Source organism: Hyla sarda, chromosome 11 (genome assembly GCF_029499605.1).
Source record: "Hyla sarda isolate aHylSar1 chromosome 11, aHylSar1.hap1, whole genome shotgun sequence".
NCBI classification, from domain to species: Eukaryota; Metazoa; Chordata; class Amphibia; order Anura; family Hylidae; genus Hyla; species Hyla sarda.
The window spans coordinates 91,123,712-91,151,514 of NC_079199.1; the positions used below are offsets into that span (position 1 = coordinate 91,123,712).

Sequence of the window (27,803 nt, forward strand, 5' to 3'; positions counted from 1 at the left end):
TAAAGGTGTCTTGGGTTAGGATGAAAGACAGAGTTGAAAAGAATCAAGAGGAACAAAGACAACTAAAGAAAATACATCATATGTGAGTCATTGTGATTGTAAACTCTGTCTGTGCCCCATAGGAGCCTTTTTCACTTGTAATGTCTGTAACAACAATGGATAAAGCAACAACTTCCAGCATATCCTTACCATTGATCAGGTCTGGGAGCTGTAGAATCACATGGTAAAAACTACAGCACACCATAAGCTGACTTAGCAGTTGGAATATTTGATTATAAGAGTAAAAGTATTTTTGCGCAGTGCACTACACCGCAGGCATCAGTCACATCAAGTAGGGAACTTGTTAAAAATTTGAATCCTACCCCTACAACTACAATCCTACCCCTGCAAGTGATAGTGTCACAGTAGGTAGGGAGCAGTGCAGACTTGAACTTGGCCCAAACCGCTTTGGATAGTCTGCCCTAAATAGTGGCTCCCAACTTAACCACGGTCCCTACACACGCACAAGTGCATGGGATGTAAAGGTCATGTAATGTCAGCATCTCTCGGACACAATAGAGACAAAATCTAAATACCAAAGAGAAAAAAACAGGGAAACATCTGAGGGTCAAAACCAAGGGGAACACATAGTACAAGGCCAGCAGGCAAGAGAGTAGCCAGGGTACAGGCAAAGCTCCGATCATGTCAGACCAGGGATACTGAAAACAGGCACAGGAAAACAGGAACAGGAATGTTCAGCTCAGTTAGATAGATGCCAGTTTAATAACCCAGCTACTGAATGGCATGAGCGCCAGTGTGGCAGATGATTAGACCAACGCTCTCACCTCTGGATTGACTATGTAATCCATATTACACAGTGACAAGCAATCCTGGGATTAGCACTGCACTGTAAGGTAAATTAAAGCTTTCATCTCATCTTGGCAGCAGTAACCTCTTCCTTGCTATGCTGCAGCTGTATATACACAATGCCGTCTGCTGTGTCTAATCTCCCCCTCCTTGAAGTCAGCAGCCTGTCTTTAGCATCAGCCCATTGCATAGTGTAACTTCTTTCTTGATGTGATTGGGCTCTTTCTTTTATGTCTGCGCACATGACAACTTGCAAAGACATTGCAACTATGGCCCCTTCTTCCTTCCATATGCATCTATAATAGTGTACTGTATAAATTACCTCAGCACAGTATAATCCATTCTTGTTCAGTGCACTTTCACCAACACTTCATACAGAAAGGAGAAGGTCCTTTGCTGTAAATGGACAGACAACTAAGGGAGAAAGTATCTGCTTGTGTACTTCTGGCAAACAGCCCAGCTCTGAAATAGGGAAAAAGAGAAATAGCTGTGTACTAGAGATGAGCGAACTTACAGTAAATTTGATTCGTCACTAACTTCTCGGCTCGGCAGTTGATGACTTTTCCTGCATAAATTAGTTCAGCTTTCAGGTGCTCCGATGGGCTGGAAAAGGTGGATACAGTCCTAGGAGACTCTTTCCTAGGAATGTATCCACCTTTTCCAGCCCACTGGAGCACCTGAAGGCTGAACTAATTTACTCGGGATAAGTCATCAACTGCCGAGCCGAGAAGTTCGTGACGAATCGAATTTACTGTAAGTTCGCTCATCTCTACTGTGCACCATCGAGGCAATTCTCATGGGCTTAATAACAGGGCATGTCATCAATCTTAAGGGTTATTTTAGTAAATTTTGAAAAATATTTTGAAATGACAGGTATGCTAAAATTGGCTGGTCACTAAGGGGTTAAGAAAATGAGCTCAATGCATTGGTTTCTGTCGTACAGGATTATTTATTTTAGTTATAACAAAGAAATACACAATGCCCAATTATAGCTAATACATTTTAGCAACATTTTCAATATTACACAATCATTTTGCTCTCTGTTTCTTTGTTCCGGGATTAAACAAATTTTACTTCTGGGGTTTAAGTCTCATGATGAATTATTTCCCCACAATATTCGTTCCTGAGAGTCCCTCTGCGATTCAGCTCATTATAAAAGGGATTCTCTGGTGTGACCTAGCAGAAGATAATGCGGTGGCACAGATCAGTATTACCTATATCTAAAAACGGCGAAATCTAAGGTAAGCACAATTTTGTATATTATATTTTCATTAAAATTTTATTTATATCATATTTTATTTTACCAAGTTATTCCAAGGGAGAAATTCAGTATGAGATCCAGCGTACATCTAGGGCAGAATAGTCTTTCTTTCTGTAGAATGTGAATAATTTACATTTAACCCTTATTCCCATGCACTGTAGTGTAATGTGTTAATTTTCATCGAAGAATATGTATTTGTAAACCCGACTTAACCCCTTGAGGACGCGGTCAATTTTCCTTTTTGCTTTTTTCAATATTTTCTGCTCTCTTTTTAGAGCCTTAACATTTTCCATCTACAGAACTATATGCTTAGTTTAAATAGGGCTAATTGTACTTTATAATGACACAATTTATTTTACAACAAAGCCTTCATAAAAGCAAAAAAATAATTTGTGCATTGAAAATGAAAAAAAAATGCAATTTGTATTTATATAAAATATTTTGGGGGCTTCATTTTTACTCAGCCCCCTTTATAGTTAACATAATATGTTATCTCTAGGTTATAGATTAGTATGAATACAGCTATAGACAATTTGTATGGGTTTGTTTTTTTTCTTTACTACTACTAAAAAAAAATCAAAACTTATTAAAAAAATTTAATACGATCAAAGTTTCCCTATTCTGACCCCTACAACTTTTTTTTATTTTACTATTATATGAAGTGACCAAAAACCGGCAATTCTGGTGTTTGGTATTTTATTTGAAAAATAGGAGAAGGGTGATGATCAAACATTTTTATTATAAGAGGGGCTTAGGGAAGGTTTTTAAAAAACAGAAAAACAATGTATTTTTACATTTTTTAAGCAATAACTTGCTTGCTTTTACTGATCAATGCTTTTCTATTACATAGCATTGATCAGTTATATCAGCGCTCTGCTAGTAGAAGATGCCTAAGCTCCCATCATAGTGCATGATAACATGTATGGTATGTGTTTCCAAAGGGTTAAAGGATGATGATGATGATGATGATGATGAAAATTGATATGTTGCTGCGCATGAAAAAACTAATCACAAACAAGTGATATTTACCTACCCTGGACCCCCACGGCTGTCATTCCATGCACTTATGTCCCCCCATTGCTCAGTTCTTTTTCCCGCTTCTGGGTTGAGGAGTAGGAGCAGGACCTGGACAACGGGCAGAAGCAATATACAAATCCCACCACAATACCTTCAATTCTACTGATAAGCAATTATTTATTTTTTCCTTCGACAATTTAGCTACTATTTTTTTCAATTAATCAAATCCATTGTCTAAAGCTGTTGTTCAAACCAACCTCTCACTATTATGAGTTTCGTATAACAGATCAGTTGAGTCAAAGTTGCAATTAAAATCCTCTCAACGCCCACTCAGTGCCCCTTTTAGCCTTTGTTCTATTGTTCCTAATGATAGATTGCCAAAATATTTGCACCTTCCTATATTCCCACAAAAAGGGAAATAAGCCTGCATCCTTCATTTGGCATTTAGGACAATGTAAAATGTCTCTATACCCTAATCCACATCGTGTGTAAAAGAACAGTCCTTAGGGGAAAAGTCCTTCACATTCTCTAGTCAGCTGAAATAGACCCGAGGTCCCTCTCTAATCTTCCCTTAAAGGGGTATTCCACTCATAGATATCTTATCCCCTATCCGATCTCCATGCAGAACCTGGCGTGACCTCATGTCTCCAGTTCTGGAAACTCAGAGGTGTCCGAGACTGGAGCAGCAGCCTGGCACAAAATACTGGGTGCTGCACGGACATCGTGGGTGGTCCCAGTGGCACCCCCGCCATTTAAACATCTTATCCCCTATCCAAATGGATGTCTATGGGCTGAATACCCGCTTAATTACTTCTTGAAATTTTTTTCCACTGCTGACACTTGACAGTCAATACTGGAAGGTCCCAGTGGGGCTCTGTCTGAGACTTTGAGACAGCTGAGTGTAACAGGAGGAAACAATCGGCAATATTGTGACTGCATGCTACCCTCAACTACCCTTAAAAGCTGCTGCTGTTTGAGGCAACCTTGCTGGAAGGCTCCTTCCCAGACCCATCAGATTGTTTCAAGATCCATTAACATGTTCTCACCACAGAAACTTCCTTTTTTGGCTTGCTGCAAAAGACTCCTTTTGCCTTAAGTTTTTTTAGGGCCCATTCACGCTATGTATTTTGTGAGCAGAGTTCTTCAGAAACAAAAATTACTGCCTTCCGAAAATTGAGTAATCGTCCTATCATCAATGCTGCTGCAACAGTCAATTTTTTGTTATTGTTTTTTCAATTGAATTATTATTCATTGATTTTGTTTAATTATTTAGGGTTTTAGACTAGATAGAATATACTTCAATAATGATCGATTTATGTGTCAAATTTATCTATATTTTTTTGCTGAAATTTGTGATATTTTGCTGATTTTTTTTATATTTCTCTGCAATGTGACCAGAATGAAAAAGAGACAAAAATAGCAAGTGAGACTACAGCCTAAGAAACAGTATCTATTTGTTTATTGTGCTAAGAATATTCTAACGTAAGTCTACCTTCTTTACTACTGGTGTGTATGTATGTGTTATTCTTAATATAGGGAATGCGACACTATAAAACCAATGATTTTAATAAGACTGTGGTCATGGAGTTCATACTTCTAGCCTTTTCCAATTTGCAGCATCTTCAGATTTTACTTTTTACCTTTGTCCTATTGGCTCTTATATCCTGTGTTGTTGGGAACAGCGCCATACTTTTCTTAGTAAAATATGCACGCTCACTTCATACGCCAATGTATTTCTTCATTAGTAACTTTGCTGTCCTGGAAATAGTATTTGTATCCATCACTGTTCCTAAACTTCTAGCTAATTTACTTGAAGCCAGCAGGACGATATCATTTGTTGGGTGCTTTACCCAGTTGTATGCCTTTAACTCTTTGGGAGTAGGAGAATGTTATCTTCTGGCAGTCATGGCCTTTGATCGAGGTTTAGCCATTAACAACCCTTTGCGTTATTCCAGTATAATGAACAAGTCTCTTTGTATTGAACTTGCAGCTGTCCCGTGGGTTGTTGGATTTTTCTTAGCTGCCATACCTACAATATTTACAGCTCAACTGGAGTTCTGTGGACCCAATGAAGTCAACCATTTCTTCTGTGATTTGGCTCAAATACAAAGTCTCGCCTGTTCTAATCCTTTGGTCAGCAACCTGGTCACAAGTTCAACAGCTGTGTTTGCCAGCATGCTTCCATTTCTGATCATTTTAGGATTTTACATCCACATCATCGCCACCATCTCAAAAATTCAAAGTACTGTAGGCAAACAGAAAGCCTTCTCCACCTGTTCTTCCCACCTTATTGTATCCTGCTTGTTCTACTTCTCAGTCATTATTGTCTATCTTAACCCCAAGGGCAGTCAACACGACAAATTCCTTGCCCTCATATACACTGTCATTATTCCGTTACTAAATCCATTTATTTATACCTTAAGGAACAAAGATGTGAAAGCAGCTTTAAGAAAATCACAGGTATTACAAGTCCTCGGTCAGATTAGGATCAGCCATGTTCAGGAAGACCATAGTAGATATCCATAGATGTTAAATGTGCCTAAAGAGGACTGGTTAGCTCTCCTGACATGTCTCTTTTAGAAAATACTGTACTTGTAGTTGTTGTGAAGTAAATCTGGCACATATTTTTACATTTTGGCCCTGATTTACTATTGCAAACCCGACATGTTTTATCGGGTTGTACGCCAGATTCTGTTGCATTGTGCCAGAAATTCTGTTTGCACCAGATTTTGCGCCAGAATTTGTATCAGAATTGAAAAAACCCTGACTAACTCTCCATTTTGCTAAGAAAACCCGAAAAAGGGGCGTGGGCGCTGGGAAAAGGGGGCATGGTTTCTGAAAAGGGGCATGTTCCCGACATTTTCACAAAAACCCAACATATTTACTAAGGTTTCCACATAAAATGTGGTGGATTTGAGCTGAGGAAAACCAGCCAGATCAGAGCTTGTTAAAAAAAAAAAAGCAAAGTGTAGGGAAAGTGGAAAATGTCGGGAAACCTTAGTAAATACAGTGGAAAATAAATTGTAGGGAATTAAAACCCACAAAGAAACCTACACTCCACTCTTAGTAAATAAGGGCCTTTGGGTGTTGTCTTTTTTCATTATTGTGTTTTATTGTGTGTATTTATTTCTCTTTGTTCCGCTATTCTCCTCTTAATCCTTTAAAAAAAAGTATGAATATATCGACAACAAATTTTAAACGTTTTGTGCAGCATCATGACATGTCCTGACTTCCTGCCACCAATAGTTGGTCAGGTTAGCATGGCCTTACTTCTAAATATAAAACACAGGGCACAGTTCAACTAGACTGCAATTTTGCGACTAACTTCATGAGTTCTTGTGCACAGCTCTCAAAATAGGCAGAGAAAATATTTCTGATTGGGGAAGTCTCTCCCTCTTTGGATCTAGACTCTACCCGGGGTGCTATTCTTGTCTCCCAAATATGACTAACTTCTAGACCCATCCTGTTTTAGGCATCTGCTAATGTGGAACATGACAAATGTGTCTCAATCTTACAGGTCCCTCCTCCTCAGGCAGTTGTCCTTGGTGGCCAAACCACAAAGGTCCTTGACAACCTGTGGCTACACTACTTTGGCACAACAGCATACTGAATATAGCTGCTCTGCTTCTCCTGCACTGTCACTAACCTAGAAACGGGACAACAATGTTGTTATTTATGAGTCTTCCTCTCGTCACATTGCATTGGTGTGTGCTTCCTCACCAGATTCTGGCCTCTTCTATTTAAACTTGTTTCCTGGGACCTACCACCTCCTGCCTTAGCTAAACAACTTTCCCAGGCACACTATAGTCTTAACCAGAGTACTGGCATAGACATCCAGTGGCAACATTAACAATGCAGACACACATTAAAGGGGCATGTATTATTCTAATATAAATCTAGCACCAAAATGTATGTAAGCTGTTCATATATTATTCCCAATAATAACTGTCCAATAATCACTGGGGAGGCCAGGGGAAAGGGGGAGAAGCTGAGATGACACTCAAATAAAATGTAAAACACTACACATTTTCCGACAACAGTTGAGTGACCCAAAAACTGTCCTCTCAGCTTCTCCCCACTCCCCCCCCCCCCCCCCCCCGCCTCCCCAGACAACACCATCATCACTTTTATCATTTTTTTGGTTCAGTGGGCTTGGTATGATTTCATCTCTGCGGTCAAGCCATCTCCTAATACTACATCACAACCCTCTAAGCCTGACCCTTACTCTAATGTTACCACCTTTGCATGGTGATGATGTTCTGAGTTCAGTACTCAGTTTTGAATGGTACATTTGGGCCAATAGGAGAGCATTTGTTATGCCTGTTTGTTGTTGCCCTAAATGAGGTTGTCCAGAGAAAATGTTTTTCTTTTTATTTAACACTGGTTTAACACCTCACCAATCCTGGAAGTGCCGGACAACCAGGAAAGAAGCTCTGTTATACCAAAGGTGGATAAAGGCATGAGACAACTCTACTTTTAACTTAGTTTCTGGGGAATTAAATACTTTATTAGTGAAAGTTGGAAATAATGATAATATGTGTTTTTCCATTATTTGTTTTTCAATTATGTGCCGTTTCAGCAAAAAATTTTCACACTGACAGGAAGAGAGGTCCCCCAGTTGTAACATTCTTTGTTTATATAGCACAGTGTAGCCATGCAGCCTTTGGGAGGGAATTCTATTAAGGTGATGTTGGGTGTATTAGACAGGAGGGCTACAGTATACTGAGCTGGTAAAAAAGGGAATGATGGTACTTGCAGTATGTTGCAACATGTGTTATAGGTCTGAAACCGGAAGAACAGAGCATATACCCAGTGGAGGACAGGAGGTATCGAGGTATGAAATAAATAGAATTTCTTTGAAAATTGGCCCTCTCCTAGGCCATTATCTAGTTTAGCATCCCAATGTAGAAACATATCAACCTGGCTGATGAAACAGTAACTTTTGATGGCATCAAACCACCCCACAGTCCCTTTATCACTGCACAGTTTGCCACAATGAACTATGAAACAAATGCAGAGTTACTCTTCTGGTCAAGGTGTGCTGGTGGAGCACCTCACCGCTAGCATCTGTTCCTATTCCAATGCTGTTAAATACACTTGTCGCTCTGGACTATTTTAGCCAGGCCTGGCTCCTAGTAAAAAAAAAAACTACAGACAGTATGAAATCACAATCGCATCACCTGCATTACAGGAAAAGCACTGATTGGCAGGGAAGGGGGCTTTGAACATCAGTGGAGAGTTATGCAATGGTGCCTAAGGAAGCTGATGTCCTAAGGAATCTGATACAATTAAAGGGGTACTCCAGTGGAAACATTTTTTTTTTTAAATCAACTGGTGATAGAAAGTTAAACAGATTTGTAAATTACTTCTATTAAAAAATCTTTACCCTTCCAGTACTTATTGGTGGTTGTATGCTACAGAGGAAATTCTTTTCTTTTTGAATTTTGTTTTTGTCTTGTCCACAGTGCTCTCTGCTGACACCTCTGTCAGTGTCAGGAACTGTCCAGAGCAGCATAGGTTTGCAATGGAGATTTTCTCCTGCTCTGGACAGTTCCTGATACAGGCATCAGGTGTCAGCAGAGAGCACTGTGGACAAGACAAAAAAGAAATTCAAAAAGAAAATACTTTTCTCTGTAGAATACAGCTGCTAAAAAGTACTGGAAGGGTAAATATTTTTTTAATAGAAGTCATTTACAAATCTGTTTAACTTTCAGACACCAGTTGATTTAAAAAATAAAAATGTTTTCAACCGAAGTACCCCTTTAACCTGTTCAGGACACCGGGCGTATGCATACGCCCGTGGGAATTCCGGTCCCTGCCGCTAGCCGGTTGGGGACCGGACCGGAATGCCTGCTGAAATCATTGAAAGCCCCCCATGTCGGCGATCGCAGAAAATCGCATGTCAATTCAGATATGCGATTTTCTGTTATTCCGGGCTGATCGGGTCTCTGGTGACCCGATCACCCGGAAAATAGTGATGATCGGAGCTGTCAGGGACAGCCCCGATCATCCTGAGGGCTAGGAGTGAGGTCACAGTGCTGCGATCTCCTCCTATCCCCTGCCATTGGTCAGAACTGATTCCGATTACCGATGTAGAATCTGTTAGTAGAGAAGGCTCCCTCATGTCATATGAACAGATTTGTCAAAAATATCAATTACCAGTTCAATATTTTTTTAAATACCTTCAGCTTCGACATTTTTTAAGGTCAGTTCACGTTAATATACAGGGTGCCGCCACAGTATATGAAAAATATTTTTCGTTAGGAAAAGGAACTGGAGGTGCGATATCAAAGGAATATAAAGCGTGTCGTAGCTTAATACAAGCAGTAGGTTTGGATTTCCAGCTTAAATGGGAAAGAGACTTAAAATTATGCATACCTCCAGAAAAATGGTGTAAGGTATATATGGTACCTATAAAATTGTCGCACTGCACTTCCCATTTAGAGAACTCTAGAAAGCTTCTGTACCGATGGTATCGGTACAGAAGTATAGAAAAAATGTACCCAGGTGGGGAACGCACAGCTCTGTCTTGGAGATGTAAAGTAGATGAGGGCACATTTTTTCATATGTGGTGGCTATGCCCACAGATTCAATATCTGTGGGAAAATATCCACAGGTTATTGAATACTCTGTTGGGGAAGGACGTAAATTGGGGCCCAGGGATTGCCCTTCTGAATTTAGACATGGACCGGCTGATACATAGAGATAGATTGATAACCTTCCTCACATTGTCAATAACCAGGACAGCTATAGCTAAAAACTGGAAGACCACACAAATTCCAACTTTAATAGCAATATTAAGCTCCTTGTCCCAAGCTTGTACAATGGAGAGCTTAAGGTTGGATAGGTTGGAAAATATTTTAACACATGATAGTCAATGCAGTATATGGGATTATTGGCAAAAAAAAACTGCAAGAAATAAGACGAGAACAGGGGGAGGGAAACCTTCTGGAGCGGTAGATGGATAGGGACTAAAGAGAATTTGTAATGTGATCATAAAACAAGGGTATGTGAAGGTGGATTGAATGAATGTAGAATACTTAGCTACCCATTCATCTATAGCAGCCTGAATAGACGTATACTAAGTTTAGTTCAGTAGAAGGAAGAAATGTTATAATTTGTTATGACTGTGTTCTTGTGATGTTGTAATGTTTTAAGTTTAAAATAAAATTAAAAAAAAAAAAAAAAAAGAACTGATTCTGACCAATGGCAGAGCAGGACAGTAGGTTGCCATTGAAACCCCCCGTTCCGCCCACCCCTGGATGTCGAGGGGAACATGGACAGAAGATGGAGGCCGGTACCTGCAGGAGAAGATGCCTGGGGATCCCCGATCTTCGCTGGAGACTGCTGGATCCTGGCTCAGGTAGGGAAACCACGGTGGGGGTGAGGGGGGAATTGAAAGTGAAAGTAAAGTGATCTTTACTGTGGCAACCACTAGGAAGGCCAAACTGCAACTCCCAGCATGCCCAGACAGCCATCTGGAGGGTCACAGTTTGGAGACCACTGTTACAGTGGTGGCCAAATGGTAGCCCTCCAGATGTTACCAAACTACAACTCTCAGCATGCCTGGACTGCCCAGGCATGCTGGGAGTTAAAGTTCTGTAACATCTGTCCCTTCAGATTTAGCAATTTTCATGAAATTTTTGAAAATTGCTGCTCTACTTTGAAGCCCTCACATTTTTTTAAAAAGCAAAAACATGTCCATTTTATGATGCCAACATAAAGCGGACATATTGTATTTGTGAAGAAAAATAAAATGTATTTGGAATATCCATTTTCCTTACAAGTAGAGAGCTTCAAAGTTAGAAAAATGCAAAATTTTAAAAATTTTCATGAAATTTGAGGATTTTTCACCAAAAAAGTATGCAAGTAACACTGAAAATTTACCACCAAAATAAAGTAGAATATGTCATGAAAAAACAATCTCAGAATCAGAATATTTGGTAAAAGCGTTTTCGCATTATTAATTCGTAAAGCGGCGGTGGTCAGATTTGCGAAAAAGGGCTCAGTCCTTAAGGGGTTAAATTAAAGTGTACCTGTCATTAACAAAAACTTTTGATATAATGTAGTTAATACTATTATATGTATATTTGTAATATTAATTGCTTAAAAAATAGAATTCTTTTTATGTGAAAAAATGCAGCTATTGCCTGTGTGTCCCTATGAAGAGTCCAAATACAGGAAGTGAGGGCGGGGAAGCAGGGCTCTGTGCAGGCTCCTGGCTTGTCAATCATCCTGATGTGTGAGCCAGAAGTGTGTCACAGAGCCTCAATGCCCAGAGCCCTGCTTGTCCTCAGTGCCCAAAGCCCTGCTTGTCCTCAGTGTACAGAGCCCTGCTTGTCCTCAGTGTACAGAGCCCTGCTTGTCCTCAGTGAACAGAGCCCTGCTTGTCCTCAGTGTACAGAGCCCTGCTTGTCCTCAGTATACAGAGCCCTGCTTGTCCTCAGTGTACAGAGCCCTGCTTCTCCTCAGTGTACAGAGCCCTGCTTCTCCTCAATGTACAGAGTACTGCTTGTCCTCAGTGTACAGAGCCCTGCTTCTCCTCAGTGTACAGAGCCCTGCTTCTCCTCAATGTACAGAGTACTGCTTGTCCTCAGTGTACAGAGCCCTACTTGTTTTCAGTGCACAGAGACCTGCTTGTCCTTAGTGCACAGAGCCTTGCTTGTCCTCAGTGTACAGAGCCCTGCTTGTCCTCAGTGTACAGAGCGTCTGCTTGTCCTCAGTGTACAGAGCCCTGCTTGTCCTCAGTGCACAGAGCTCTGCTTGTCCTCAGTGTACAGAGTCCTGCTTGTCCTCAGTGTACAGGGCCCTGCTTGTCCTCGGTGCACAGAGCCATGCTTGTCCTCGGTGTACAGAGCCCTGCTTGTCCTCGTTGTACAAAGTCCTGCTTTTCCTTAGTGCACAGAACCTTGTTTGTCCTCGGTGTATAGAGCCCTGCTTGTCCTCGGTGTACAGAGCCCTGCTTGTCCTCAGTGTACAGAGCCCTGCTTGTCCTCAGTGTACAGAGCCCTGCTTGTCCACTCACACTTCCTGTATTTGGACTCCTCACAGAGACACAGGCAATAGATGTAGGAACAAAAACATACACATTTTTTAGCCAATGTATATAACAAATATACATATAATGGTATTATCTACATTACATAAAAAGTTTTTATTAACAACAGGTACACTTGAAGGATACCCGGTTAGGATTCTACTTGTCCCTGCTTTCCTAAAACCAGTTGTTATTTTAACACGCACTTTAGAAGATCCAAGACATGAGCTGATCTAATAGAAAATATTTATTTGTAAACCAAATTGGTGATCAAACAATATCCATACAACTAAGGATTCTAGGGAGCATTCTTTTTTTTCTTTACACAAGGAATGAATTTGAGGAGAATAGTAAACAATTCATAGGTTTTTTGTGGCTTAAAAATATTATAAAATAAGAGAGACAAGGTGGTCCAAGTGCAGAATTGTCAGGTTTTTGGTTGAGTGGTCCACATAAAAAAATATGCGCACTCTATTTGGTTGTGCATTGCCATAGCCATAATTACAAAGTTGTGGCCTCACATGGCAGGAGATGCTAATTAACTGTATGCACCTACATTCAGATTTATATTATTGCCATAGCAATAACAAAACTCTTGTCTTTATTGGAAAGCCCCACACCTGTTTCGTTTCAACCCAGTTCTGTAACATTTTCATCACTCATCGTAATTTTCCTAAACAAGGCTGAACGTATATCAAATGTGTCTTTTCTTAAAGGGATTTTAAAAACACATTTGTTTTTTGTCAATATATGCCTTAGACTGCAGGGGAAATAATACTTACCTGGCTCTTCCACCGTTTACATTTTCTCGAGCATCTGTTCCACCTGCAGGCCACTTCTTCTGGTTCCTTTGAGATTCCATGTGGCCACGACTGTCCGTTTAGCCTATAATTGCGCAGAGTGGGTAGTTTCAACTCGTAAGTAAAAACTGGGGAACCAAAAAGAAGAGGAATGCAGGTGAGAATTGTTTCTCGGAAAACAGAAGCATAAGCCTGAAGCCACAATCATATGTTTAAAGGGGTATTCCGGGCAAAAACATCTTATCCCCAAACGAAAGGATAGGGGATAAGATATCTGATCGCGGGGGGCCCGCCGCTGGGACCCCCCCCCGTGATCTCCCTGCAGCAGCCGCATTCTATGCATAGCTGCATCTGAAGTTTCGGAAACCTCCAGGCTTCCGAGATGGGGATGTGACGTCACGCCACACCTCCCCATTCATGTCCATGGTTATGTTACGCCCCCTCCCATAGAAATGAATGGAGGGGACGTGGCATGATGTCACATCCCCATCTCGGAAGCCCGGCGGTTTCCAAAACTTCAAGCGCAGCTATGCACAGAATGCAAACTGCTGCAGTGAGATCGCGGGGGGTCCCAGCTGGGACACCCACAATCAGACATCTTATCCCCTATCCTTTTGATGGGGGATAAGATGTTTTTGCCTGGAATACCCCTTTAAAGAAACCCTTCCTACCTATAAACCCCTTTAACTTATTTCTAAACTTAAAGTGTTACTATCTTTTTGACTGCCGCAGGATGTGGGTGAAGCTAAAAACACTGTCCCATTGGCTGAGACCAGCACCGATATCCCTGTCATGAGACAGACTGCCTAATGTTTTCTCCTGGAAGTCCCATAGGCTTTAATGGGGCTTCCGAGTTGGAACATCAGGCAGTTCATGTGATGATGTGAGTGAGTATCGGCGCTAGCCTCAGGCAACCAAGCCAGGTTCACTGTGCCCAACCCAGCCTTACACAGCAAGCCAACACTAACATACACAGTTTTGGCTTGCTGCCAATTCCTGACAACTATGGAGTTTCCCAAGCAGAAGCAGGAATTATTTCTGCCTATGCACCAGAAATTACCTCCTTTTATAAGCTAAACGGGGCATGAGAGTTAATTATGGTTGCTCTTTATTTTATTAATTTATTAATTTTTTTAATAACTAATTTTCTTCAGCACAAGAAACAAATAACAGAAGCAAGAAAATTTGCCATATTGATGGGCCATTTACTGGTACATTAAGTACCTAGGGGTTAAATTAATTGGACAAATTAACACATTGTTTTTCACTATAATAGCTCACCAGCCTCTTTGTGGGCATGTTCAGTCATGCATGCTGACAACCACTTATGGATCAGTGACTTTGAAATACTGTCTGACCTTAGAGAGACAACGTTTTTAGCCATCAATGTACATGCATGCAGTAATGTCAGCTGGTCTACTGTATATGCACAATAGTCCGTATGAGCCTTACATATAAGGCCACACTCCCAGAGGAGTTCTGTTAGTCTGTGAACAAATATTTGTATTTATATAGTCATCATTTAAGGCACTCGTATCTGAGAATTGCAGCAGTGAGCCCATACATCAAGAGTTTTACACCATAGTCTGGGACCCCTTATTAACATCAACCAAAATAGGGGTAGTAGTTGTGGACTTGGGACCCAGCCCTGGAGAGTTTATGGCGCAATTGAAAAACAATCCAACCAACTCTCATTTTACTGAGAAATCCCGAAAAGGGGGCGCGGCCATTGGGAAAAGGTGTGTGGTCACATAAAAGGGGGCATTTCCCCAAATTTTTTCGAAAAATCCCAACATATTTACAGGTTTCCACAGAAAATGTGGTGGATTTGAGCTCTGGAAAACCCCACAGATCAGAGCATGTGTAAAAAAAAAAGGCAAAGCATATGGAAAAGTGCAAAATGTAGGGAAACCTTGGTAAATACCGAGAAAAAATATCTGTTGGGAAAAAAAAACCCACAAAGAAAACTCCACTCCACTCTTAGTAAATCAGGACAATGAAGTTATACAGTATATATATATATATATATATATATATATATATATATATATATATACAGACAAAGAATAAGTCAGCCAGCACTTTAGTTGATACCAAACTATTATATGGACCTGGCCTACAGGTGCACGCTACTAGGCTAGATATACAGCAACAGAAGAATGCAGCAGCACACTGCCAGCACAAGGATATAGGTGAAACATGAAAATGCAGTTAAAACATGGAGAGCTATACAGCTATGGTGTAATAGATGCAAATGTGAAACTATGAAATAGTGAGGCACTTAGCTCGCGAATTTGTCTCCGCCAGCGGTCAAATAGCTTGGACCGTCCCACCGCGATAAGGTAGCCTCCTTGGGACGGACCCTACACTGTGAATATGCCTCTGTGTGAACAGTTCAGTAAGCATGGCAGGATCTGGAACATCCAAGACACCTTATATACACACCTGATAGAGGTGGGTGGGGTGCAAGGCCAACATGGAGGTAGCCACTCCCCCGCATGTGCAATACAGACAAAGAATAAGTCAGCCAGCACTTTAGTTGATACCAAACTATTATATGGACCTGGCCTACAGGTGCACGCTACCTCACTATTTCATAGTTTCACATTTGCATCTATTACACCATAGCTGTATAGCTCTCCATGTTTTAACTGCATTTTCATGTTTCACCTATATCCTTGTGCTGGCAGTGTGCTGCTGCATTCTTCTGTTGCTGTATATCTAGCCTAGTAGCGTGCACCTGTAGGCCAGGTCCATATAATAGTTTGGTATCAACTAAAGTGCTGGCTGACTTATTCTTTGTCTGTATTGCACATACGAGGGAGTGGCTACCTCCATGTTGGCCTTGCACCCCACCCACCTGTATCAGGTGTGTATATAAGGTGTCTTGGATGTTCCAGATCCTGCCATGCTTACTGAACTGTTCACACAGAGGCATATTCACAGTGTAGGGTCCGTCCCAAGGAGGCTACCTTATCGCGGTGGGACGGTCCAAGCTATTTGACCGCCGGCGGAGACAAATTTGCGAGCTAAGTGCCTCACTATTTCATGGTTTCACATTTGCATCTATTACACCATAGCTGTATAGCTCTCCATGTTTTAACTGCATTTTCATGTTTCACCTATATCCTTGTGCTGGCAGTGTGCTGCTGCATTCTTCTGTTGCTGTATATCTAGCCTAGTAGCGTGCACCTGTAGGCCAGGTCCATATAATAGTTTGGTATCAACTAAAGTGCTGGCTGACTTATTCTTTGTCTGTATTGCACATACGGGGGAGTGGCTACCTCCATGTTGGCCTTGCACCCCACCCACCTCTATCAGGTGTGTATATAAGGTGTCTTGGATGTTCCAGATCCTGCCATGCTTACTGAACTGTTCACACAGAGGCATATTCACAGTGTAGGGTCCGTCCCAAGGAGGCTACCTTATCGCGGTGGGACGGTCCAAGCTATTTGACCGCCGGCGGAGACAAATTTGCGAGCTAAGTGCCTCACTATTTCATAGTTTCACATTTGCATCTATTACACCATAGCTGTATAGCTCTCCATGTTTTAACTGCATTTACATGTTTCACCTATATCCTTGTGCTGGCAGTGTGCTGCTGCATTCTTCTGTTGCTGTATATATATATATATATATATATATATATATATATATATACATACAGATATGGCCATAAATGTTTGCACCCCTGAAATTTTTCAAGAAAATGAAGTATTTCTCACATAAAAGGATTGCAGTAACACGTTTTGCTATACACATATCCATTCCCTTTGTGTGTATTGGAACTAAACCAAAAACGGGAGGAAAAAAAGCTTATTAGACATAGTGTCACACCAAACTCCAAAAATGGGCTGGAAAAAAATGATTGTCACCCTTAACTTAATATTTGGTTGGATACCCTTTGGAAAAAATAACTGAAATCAGTCGCTTCCTATAACCATCAATAAGCTTCTTACACCTCTCAGCCGGAATGTTGGACCACTCTTCCTTTGCAAACTGCTCCAGGTCTCTCTTATTGGAAGGCGCCTTTTCCCAAGAGCAATTTTAAGATCTCTCCACAGATGTTCAATGGGATTTAGATCTGGACTCATTGTTGGCCAATTCAGAACTCCTCAGCGCTTTGTTGCGATCCATTTCTGGGTGCTTTTTGACGTATGTTTAGGGTCATTGTCCTGCTGGAAGACCCAATATCTCAGACTTAAACCCAGCTTTCTGACACTGGGCTGTACAGTGCGAATCAAAATCCATTGGTAATCCTTAGATTTCATAATGCCTTGCACACATTCAAGACACCCAGTGCCAGAGGCAGCAAAACAACCCCAAAACATCATTGAACCTCCACCATATTTCACTGTAGGCCCCATTCTGTTTTCGATAAACAGTAGAATGATGTGCTTTTCCAAAAAGCTCTATCTTGTCTCATCTGTCCACAAGAAGTTTTCCCAGAAGGATTTTGGCTTACTCAAGTTCATTTTGGCAAAGTGTAGTCTTGCTTTTTTATGTCTCTGTGTCAGCAGTGGGGTCCTCCTGGGTCCCCTGCCATAGTGTTTCATTTAATTTAAATGTTGACGTATAGTTCGTGCTGACACTGATGCTCCCTCAGCCTGCAGGACAGCTTGAATATCTTTGGAACTTGTTCGGGGCTGCTTGTCGACCTTATATGAATATACACGTATGTGTGTATTTACTTACCTATATACCTTTGTTGCATGACTTTTCTACACATATTATATATTTTTTTCTTTGTGTTAGCACTTTATTGCTGAATTTGCACTGGACCTATGCTGCTGCTTTTTTCTCCCCCCTTTCCCCAGTCACCCACCCATGTGTCTGTGTCCATGCCACTTGTGTGTTTTTAAACCTTTTTCATTCTTTCTGTATTTGTCTTAAATTTGCTATAATAAATAAAATATATTGATTTTACATTTTGGTCCCTTTGTGTAGTGGTCCCTTCTTTAGATAGGATACATGCACTGTGTACAAAGGCAAATCTAGATATCTGGAAATGGACTTGCAACCTTGAGATTGTTGATATTTTCCATATTTTCAAGTCCTCAGACAGTTGTCTTCACCTCTTACTGTTGTCCATGCTTAGTGTGGCACACACAGACAAACAATGCAAAGGCTAAGTGAACTTCTCTCCTTTTTTATCTGCTTTCAGGTGTGATTTTTATATTGGCCTCACCTGTTACTTGCCCCAGGTGAGTTTTTAGGAGCATCACATGCTTGAAACAATCTTATTTTTCCACAATTTTTAAAGGGTGCCAATAATTTTGTCCAGTCCATTTTTGGAGTTTGGTGTGACATTATATCCAATTTGCTTTTTTTCCTCCTTTTTTTGGTTTAGTTTCAATACACACAGGTGTAAACAGGTGTATAGCCAAACATGTGTTACTGCAATTCTTTTCTTTGAGAAATGCTTCATTTTCTTGAAAAATTTCAGGGATGCCAACATTTACAGCCATGAATATATATATATATATATATATATATATATATATATATATATATATATATATCTTATTAATATTATCATTTACATTTAACATTACTAATTCTTCATGAAAAAAAAATCTTAGTACAGATTGTCATGTCTCAGTGGAACATTTTCCCATCAGCATTAGTCCCCAAGTCCCTTTCCAATTCAGAACATTATAAAATGTGTGGGTCTTTGTTGTATTTCATCTAACCTTTTAATAATCCATGATCAGCGAGAAAATAAAGCTTTGGCTCCAAACAATGTTATTAATATTTAATGTTGGGACACACATCCGAGGTGAACACCATTATTATCTATCTTATATGTTATTTTTGGGAATGCGTTTGCATTTCGTGTATCCTGCATTCACTAGCGCTGTTTCTACTTTAATCTGTTTAAAATTTTTTATGTGGATTTCTCACAAAAAGGTTACCAGTTGTGAACCTATCTTAAATGTTACAATGTCTAGGTTCCCAGACCTAGACATTACAGTCATGGGGACAATTCAAGGAAATCATATGGAATAAAGACGCTTTATTGTACTTTCTCAAAATATGTTGAAATGATCAGAGCCTTTTCTCGACAAGTATTGCGAATACAAATAATAAAGGTTTAAGTTTTACCCTTAATTAACCATGCTATTTTTGATACATTGAGTTTTGCTCTTTATTTATTTTTATATTTATTGTATTTATTGTACTATATTTATGTTGGCACAAATAAGTTTACATGCAAAACAGTATTTTTCCTAGCACACATTTATCACCTTTGATTCAATTTTAGCGTTCAAAATTAATATTATTATTTTTTTCCATTGGGTATGTATACAGCAAAATTGACTGCTTTAAAAATAGATTACACAGACCTTGGCATTTATTTAATGAACAGTACTTCACTTATCAGGGTGAAGTGCATGTGTGTGCTCCACTTCCTCTTTTCTGCTGGTGTCTGTAATTACATGAACCAGTGTGCTAATGTCAATATATGATGTGTCACATAAAGGTTGGTGTCATCCCAGACTGGCTTTGGGAATTTGCAAAAAACTTCATAATTAAAAATCACCTAGAGAAAGAAAACAACAGCTTCTGTGCAGGATGTTTAAAACAGCGCTCACCTTGCAATATAAGGCAATACATTCTTCATATGTAGAATCTTTCAGGCTCCAAACAGATGACCACTGCCTTGGTTGTCCCCGATCCCACTTAGAAGAATGGTCAGGAATCAGGATACAGTGAAGAACTTCAGAACTTCCTAACAAAAATATCAGAGATTTTGTTAGGAGAACAAGCCTTTGTGCCAGCATGGAGGTCCTGACTTCCTTTTACTAAGTTTACATATATTAGCTTAGATTAAATAATGTGCTGTGCTTAGTATACTCTATTATAAATATATTAAAAAAACATAAAACCAAGAAAAACTGGAGTCACTTATGCAATATAAAAAGTAGTAAACTTTATTAATGTATTTAAAATTACATAAAAATAGAGATATGAATCGCCCTCTGGGAAGAAAACCAAGTGACATCCCATACATCCCATGTTATATGTAACATGACATTACCAATAACAGTATTCTATGATCTCAACTTCAGTACAAAAATAATAAATGTGCAAAGCCTCAGATTAAATTCTAAGAAAGAAAAGAGAAACAATTCATACTATACATAGAAAAGTCAATAGGAATATTTCACAAAAAAACTTGAATCCAGAAATACACTGATATATACATATATATGAATTGACTAATGGACCTCTATTATTTGAATAACATGGACCTCTATTATTTTTTCCCCTTATCTAACAGATATATTTTCCCCATGCCCATTTATCCCTGTATATTGTATTGGAATAATGGGTCTTCCATTTAGTGCTCCTCAATATAACAAAACTGTACAGATATTCCCTCAGTATTATGCTGCTTCCTATTAATATACAAAGAAAATGTATATAAAAATGTATGCTTATATTCTTAAACAAACAGGCTTATATTCTTAAACAAACAGTGCTTATTAATAACATGTTAACTGTTACGCCTAGCGCTCCGGGTCCCCGCTCCTCCCCGGAGCGCGTACGGCGTCTCTCTCTCCGCAGCGCCCCGGTCGGTCCCGCTGACCGGGAGCGCTGCCCTGTCATGGCCGTTGGGGATGCGATTCGCACAGCGGGACGCGCCCGCTCGCGAATCGCATCCCAGGTCACTTACCCGTTCCCGTCTCCTGCTGTCATGTGCTGGCGCGCGCGGCTCCGCTCTCTAGGGCGCGCGCGCGCCAGCTCCCTGAGACTTAAAGGGCCAGTGCACCAATGATTGGTGCCTGGCCCAATTAGCTTAATTGGCTCCCACCTGTTCCCTGGCTATATCTAGTCTCCTCCCTTGCACTCCCTGGCCGGATCTTGTTGCCCTTGTGCCTAGTGAAAGCGTTTTGTGTGTTTAAAGCCTGTGTACCAGAACTTCTGCTATCTCCCCTGACTACGAATCTTGCCGCCTGCCCCCGACCTTCTGCTACGTCCGACTTTGCTTCTGCCTACTCCCTTGTACCTCGCCTATCTTCAGCAGCCAGAGAGGTGAGCCGTTGCTAGTGGATACGACCTGGTCACTACCGCCGCAGCAAGACCATCCCGCTTTGCGGCGGGCTCTGGTGAAAACCTGTAGTGGCTTAGAACCGGTCCACTAGCGCGGTCCTCGCCATCCCTCTCTGGCACAGAGGATCCACTACCTGCCAGCCGGCATCGTGACATTAACACCTGGTCCAGACACTTCTTCAGGACTTTCCTCTGCCACTGTCACAACTTCCATTACCTTAAAGGGGTTATTGAGCTATTAAAATGTAACCCCTATCTCTCCCACCTTTCGTGACATACTAGTCTTAGAAATGACAGCCCACTCTGCCAATCACCGGCTGTAATAGTGTCCGCCACAGTTGCGTGTTTTTTATTTTAATAAACTTACCTTCAAGAAATCCTGTTGTAAATTGTGTGCTTGGCAGCGTGATGGAACTCCCGGTTTCCTTCTTCTTTTCGTTGTCCGCCACAGTGGGTGATTGGCTGAGCTGACCATCATTGCTGAGATGAGTAAGTCTCGCATGGTGGGGATCGGAGGGTTCATCTGGGAGAGTCAGTACCCTGTTCTGTGAAAGGGAATACTTTTTAAATAGCTGGATAACCCCTTTAACTAGATCAGCTGATAAGGTTTTTGAAAATTCGATCTCCATCAATCAGCTGATCACAAGAACTGTTTTAGATTACTAAAGTATTATGCAGAGTACATTGCACAGTTTAACTAATATTTATCTTTCCTTTGACACAGGAATTGCTAATCTACAAAACTCATCAATTCAATAAGACTGTGGCAACAGAGTTCTATCTTCTGGCCTTCTCTAATTTACAGAATTTGCAGATTTTAATTTTTATTTCTGTCTTATTGGCATTTATATCCTGTGTTGTGGGGAATAGTGCTATACTTGTCCTTATAAGACACAACCGGTCACTTCATACGCCAATGTATTTTTTTATTTGCAATTTTGCTGCCCTGGAAATAATATTTGTATCCATCACTGTTCCTAAACTTCTAGCTAATTTACTTGAAGCCAGCAGGACCATATCATTTATTGGGTGCTTTGCCCAGATGTATACATTTCATATCTTAGGAGTAGGGGAATGTTATCTTCTGGCGGTTATGGCCTTTGATCGAGACTTAGCCATTAACAACCCTTTGAAGTATACCAATATAATGCACAAAGTTCTCTGTATTGAACTTGCAGCTGCCCCATGGTTAATGGGATTTATCATTGCTGCCATACCTACAATAGTGACAGCTAAACTGGATTTTTGTGGACCCAATAAAGTCAACCATTTCTTCTGCGATTTGGCTCCAATACAAAACATTGCATGTTCTAATTCCCTGGTCAGCAACTTGCTCACAAGTTCAGCAGTTGTATTTGGTACTATGGTTCCATTTGTGATCATTTTAGGATTCTACATCCACATCATTGCTGTCATCTCAAGAATTAAAAGCACCATAGGAAAACAGAAAGCCTTCTCCACCTGTTCCTGCCACCTCATTGTAGCCGGCATGTTCTACTGCTCAGCCATTGTTGTATATGCTAGGCCAAAAGGCAGTCATCACGACAAATTCCTTGCCCTCATATACACTGTCATTATTCCATCCCTAAATCCATTTATTTATACCTTAAGGAACAAGGACGTCAGAGTAGCTCTTCAAAAATCAAAGCTACTAAAAGTCCTTTGTCAAAATAGGATAAGCTCTCAGCAAAGCCATAGTCATAGATGAAGGCTGTCATAGATGGAAGAAGAAACTTTAACAAAAATTAAAATTAAAAAACTCTAATGACTTTACTAAAAAAAAAAAAAAAAAAAAATGAAACAAGGATCCAACAGCTGTAACCTCTATGTATTTATGAAAAAAATAAAGCAAATGAACTGTAATATACCATAATATAAAACAATGATTTTAATATATTAAAATTGATAGGATTTTATACTGTGTTTGTCAGTTCAATGGACATTTAGTGTGATTTCCTAAATTATATATAAAAAATAACATGTCATCTCTGTCCACAGGTTGCACATGTTATGTTGAGTCTTCTTCACAATCATGAAGCGGACCTACAAAATCAGACACAGCCTATTAGCCACATTAACAATCAGACACAGCCACATTAACAAACGTGATTCTGTTTTTTTTTATTTTTATTTTTTAAGAAAGTAACTGCTTTCTTTTTTGTTTTAATTTTAATAAGTCTGTTTTCAACCAAAAATGTATATATAAGCCAACATAAATCAGCTCATAGTCAACATATAATCAAATACACATGACGGGTTGGGCACAGTGACAAGCCTTCTAGTCTGTATTAGGATAAGTTAGCATTTTGTATGACAGGTACTGAAGAGGTAAGGTAGTACAGGTCAAAAACATGTTGACAAAGGATCAAAAGGCCAAAACTACTAGGCTATAACTTCTGGGGGATATGGGGGAAGGAGAGGGGTCTTCACTCCACTTCTTCATCGACGGCCGGGCTGTCCAAGATGGAATAGTCTTTGACCAGGCTCCGAATGAACCGGACATATTCTCCCTGTTGATCACGAGGCGGTTCCTGGCAAGCCACACAGCGTCCTTAAAACAGTTCATAAGGCGCCAGGCCTCCTGGATGGCCTCCACATTGTGGGTCCCAGGGAACAGACCGTAAAGCACCGAATGGCAGTTCCTGGGTACAGAGTCTCTGAGTTTGTCTTCCAGGGTGTCCAACAGACCCTGCGCAAAGGGGCACTGCCAAAACACGAGCAAAGATGTTTCCTCCACAAAGGGGCATCGGGGGCAGTACCAGGTTCTGCGGTCATGGGCATGCATGAATGACCTAAGAGATAGTCCTCCCCTAATAGCCATCCATGACAAGTCCTTATGTCCATTGGTAAGCCGCTTTTAAGCAACATTAGTCCAAACTGTCTCTGCCCTGGCCGCGGGGAGCCCCAGAACAATCTCCAACAAGTCCTTAGCTCGGATGAGCTTGTAGATTGTCTTTGGCTTCCACAGGTCAGGCTTCAGTCCCTCCAGCTGGTGCTTCCTCACAAACTGGAAAACATTACCATAGAACCAGGTAGTGTTCCAGTTGTAAGGGACGTAGCTGTCCCACTTGTCCCAGCCGAGCTGTCTCCAGAGGGGCACGAGAAACAAGCAAGACATGGACCTGCCCGCTGAGCCAGTCTTTTCAACAAGAGTTCGCTGCATGCTGACACATGCAAAGGAGGCCCTCAGCAAATCGGGGATATCAGGCACTCCCTTCCCCCCCTTGCGGGGCTCCTTGTACATCACAGTCCTCTTGACTCTGTCCATTTTGCCTCAGATGAAGCAAAACACTGACTGGGTAATGGACTTGCAAATGGTGGCATGGGGAGGCAAGGCCTGTGCAGAGTATTTGAGCACAGGCAAAACTTTACTCTGTGGGACCAGTGTTTTGCCCTCCATAGAGAACTTTCTGGAGCTCAACAGTCCAATCTTAGAGTTCATCTTTGACAGTGGGTCTTGCCAAGACATAAGGGCAGCTCCTTCCTTCCGGAACCAGGCTCCCAAAATTTGGATGAAGTCTGGTTTAACAGTAAAGGCGAAGGGGGTGGAAGAAGCCAGGTGCCATTCCCCTAAGAGCATAGCTTCCGACTTCCCACAGTTGACTTTTGCCCCCGAAGCTTTGCCGAAGTCCTCGCAGGTCTGGATAAGTACCTTAAAGAGGATACCAACAAATCTGTGTAAATGGCAGAGGAAGTAATTGTCCAGGTCATAGTCTGACTGCTCTAAGATGGAGCAAATATCACACCTATAAGGGTAAGGGGTACTGCAGGGTACCATAAAAAAGTCATTTAACCCCTTAACGACACAGAACGTAAATGTACGTCCTGGCAAGCAGTACTTAACGCACTAAGAGGTACATTTACGTCCTATACATAACCGCGAGCTGATAGCAGCCAGGGACTCGCCGGTAATGACGGATGTCTGCCATTTACCCCTCAGATGCCGTGATCAATCCAGATCACGGCATCTGCAGCATTGCGGACACTAAAATGGATGATCGGATCGCCTGCAGCGCTGCCACCTCGATCCGATCATCCAGCATGGCAGCCGGAGGTGCCCTCACCTGCCTCTGCTGCTCTGGTCTGAGGTCGAGCAGACCAGAGCAGAAGATGGCCGATAATACTGATCAGTGCTATGTCCCATGCATAGCACTGAACAGTATTGGCAATCGAATGATTGCTATAAATAGTCCCCTATGGGAACTATTAAAGTGTAAGAATAAAAGTAAAAAAGTAAAAAAAAAATTTACAAAAAATTTGAAAAAAAACCTCCCCCAATAAAAACGTAAATTGTCCCATTTTCCCTATTTCACCCCCAAAAAGTGTAAACATTTTATTTTTATATACATATTTGGTATCACCTAGTGCGTAAATATCCCAACTATTAAAATAAAATGTTAATGATACCGTATGGTGAACGGCGTGAACGGGAAAAAAAGTCCCAAAAAATTTATTAAAAGTAAGCAAATATGGTATCAATAAAAGTACAGATCACGACGCAAAAAAATGAGCCCTCATAATGCCGCTTATACGGAAAAAATGAAAAAGTTATAGATCTTCAAAATAGGGGGATTTTAAACATACTAATTTGGTTAAAAAGTTTGAGATTTTTTTAAGCGCAACAGTAATAGAAAAGTATGTTACCATGGGTATCATTTTAATCGTATTGACCCAAAGAATAAAGAACACATGTCATTTTTACCGTAAATTGTACGGCGTGAAAACAAAACCTTCCAAAATTAGCAAAATTGCGGTTTTCTTTTTAATTTCCCTACACAAATAGTATTTTTTGGTTGCGCCATACATTTTATGGTAAAGTGAGTGATGGTGTTACAACAAACAACTGGTCGCGCAAAAAACAAGCCCTCTTACTAGTCTGTGGATGAAAATATAAAAGAGTTATAATTTTTTGAAGGCAAAGAGGAGTCCTTAAGGCCCAAATGGGCTGAGCCCTTAAGGGGTTAAATAAAATAACAACCACTTAGGTAAATTCAGCCTAATTCCAGCTAAATGCAAGAAAGAGGGTGGAAATGGAGACGCACGTCTGCTGTCTCTTATGGGAGAGCTAAGGACTTTGTATCGTCCCAAAAGCATCATGTTTAAGAACAGTCCAAGTGATCAACTTATCCAGCCTACGAATTCGGTTAAACAGCTTCAGCCACTGAGCCTCAGTGAAAGGTATCTTTTGGAGCCAATGAACAGGTATGAAAGCTTTGGCTGGCACTAACATATACGTAGATAGAGACCAGAGATGAGCGCGCTGAATCCAGCTAACTTTAGGATTTTTCCGGCTCGGCGAACACTCAAGCTTTTTTTTTTTAAATTCGTTTTATTGAAAAGTAAATAACTGTAGACCACAGGCCCATTAAAGTGAACATGAAGCATATCCACAGTACATAGAAAAGGGTCATGAGACCATACATCAATTTACAGAATGTAAGCGACAGGATACTCCAGGTTACATCACATGGTAAACGTCAAAGTCATAAAACACTACCCAACTGAGGTAGGGAAACTGAAAACAAAATAGAACAAGAAGGCGAACATTCGCCAAAATTAGCAATCGTATACCATCCCGCGAGGAGCACCAATACTATCACTAGTTAGTGGTACCATCCAATAACCCATGATAAATAATCCCGAAAGGCACCCACGCATCCAAAGAGGTAGAAAAAGAATCGACAAACGTACACAGAAAGAGAAACGAAGGTTAGTAGAGACCACAGATAGCAAGCATAGCATCAATGTATCTTACACTGTCCCAGAGGGGGTCACAGAATACGAGCATTGAGTCAAGGGAGAGGAACACCAACCACCCCACACAGAATAAAATTTACCCGGGCACTTCCTATTTTTGTACACTATGTGTGAGAAAGGCAATGTAGCATTCACCATAGCCTTCCATTGAGTCAGGGTAGGAGAGCCGGGGTCCATCCATTTAAGAGCAATAGCCTTCCTGGCCAAGAACAGAGTTTCCCGCAAAAACGTACGTACGTGATGTGTCCATATCTCTTCATCTAAGATACCAAAAAGGCAGATCAAAGGATCAAGAGATAGGGAAGGTTGAGCCAGAGTAGCTAAAAAAGTGAGCACTGCACGCCAGAAAGCTGCGATATATGGGCAAGCCCAAATCAAATGCCAAAAGTCTGCCCTGGCAGCGCTACAACGATGACAAGCATCGGAGTCTGAACGACCCATTCTATTGAGCCTTAAAGGAGTAATATAACTATAGTGTATAATGTTCAATTGGATCAATTTATTATTCACCGCCGGGGACACTAACATGTGGGAGGAAAAAATGTCCTCCCATACATCCTTAGTCAAATTAGGGATATGGGATTCCCAATGCCGGACCGCCGATACTGGATTGCGGGAGTTCTTGGCCTGAATAAGGTGCGTGTACAGGATGGACACCAGCCCCCTGGGACCCTGTGACTTCAGAACCCCGATGAGGGGAAACGCTGATATCAATGGGCTCCCAATGGGGAACTGGGCATTCAGGGCGTGTCGGAGCTGGAGGTATTTAAAAAAACTGTTTCTGGGAAGAGCATGACTGGATTGCAACTGATCAAATGAACAGAGCACATTGTCACGATAAACATGCCCCAAGGTGAGCACCCCCGCGTTCTGCCAGAAGACTGGGTCCAGAGCATCGCTCACTTGAGGAAGTTGAGGATTATGCCATAGAGGGGTATCCTCAGCGATGTCAGTATATCCATATATCCCCTTAACAGCCCGCCACACCTTTATAGCCAGCTTATGAAGTTGGAGATAAGCTCTACCA

The 27,803-nt window shown here is 41.0% G+C and overlaps 2 protein-coding genes across 2 annotated transcripts; both read left to right on the forward strand.

Annotated features, from left to right (window-relative positions):
• Nucleotides 1-4,663: 4,663 nt before the first annotated feature.
• On the forward strand, nucleotides 4,664-5,650 carry LOC130294920 (olfactory receptor 5V1-like). Its single transcript, XM_056545071.1, has one exon. The coding sequence runs from the start codon at nucleotides 4,664-4,666 to the stop codon at nucleotides 5,648-5,650; it is 987 nt and encodes a 328-aa protein (XP_056401046.1).
• A 15,854-nt stretch (nucleotides 5,651-21,504) lies between these two features.
• On the forward strand, nucleotides 21,505-22,727 carry LOC130294921 (olfactory receptor 10A4-like). Its single transcript, XM_056545072.1, has 2 exons — nucleotides 21,505-21,522; nucleotides 21,744-22,727. Exons 1-2 carry the CDS (start codon nucleotides 21,505-21,507, stop codon nucleotides 22,725-22,727), a joined length of 1,002 nt encoding a protein of 333 aa, XP_056401047.1.
• The last annotated feature ends 5,076 nt before the right edge of the window (nucleotides 22,728-27,803 follow it).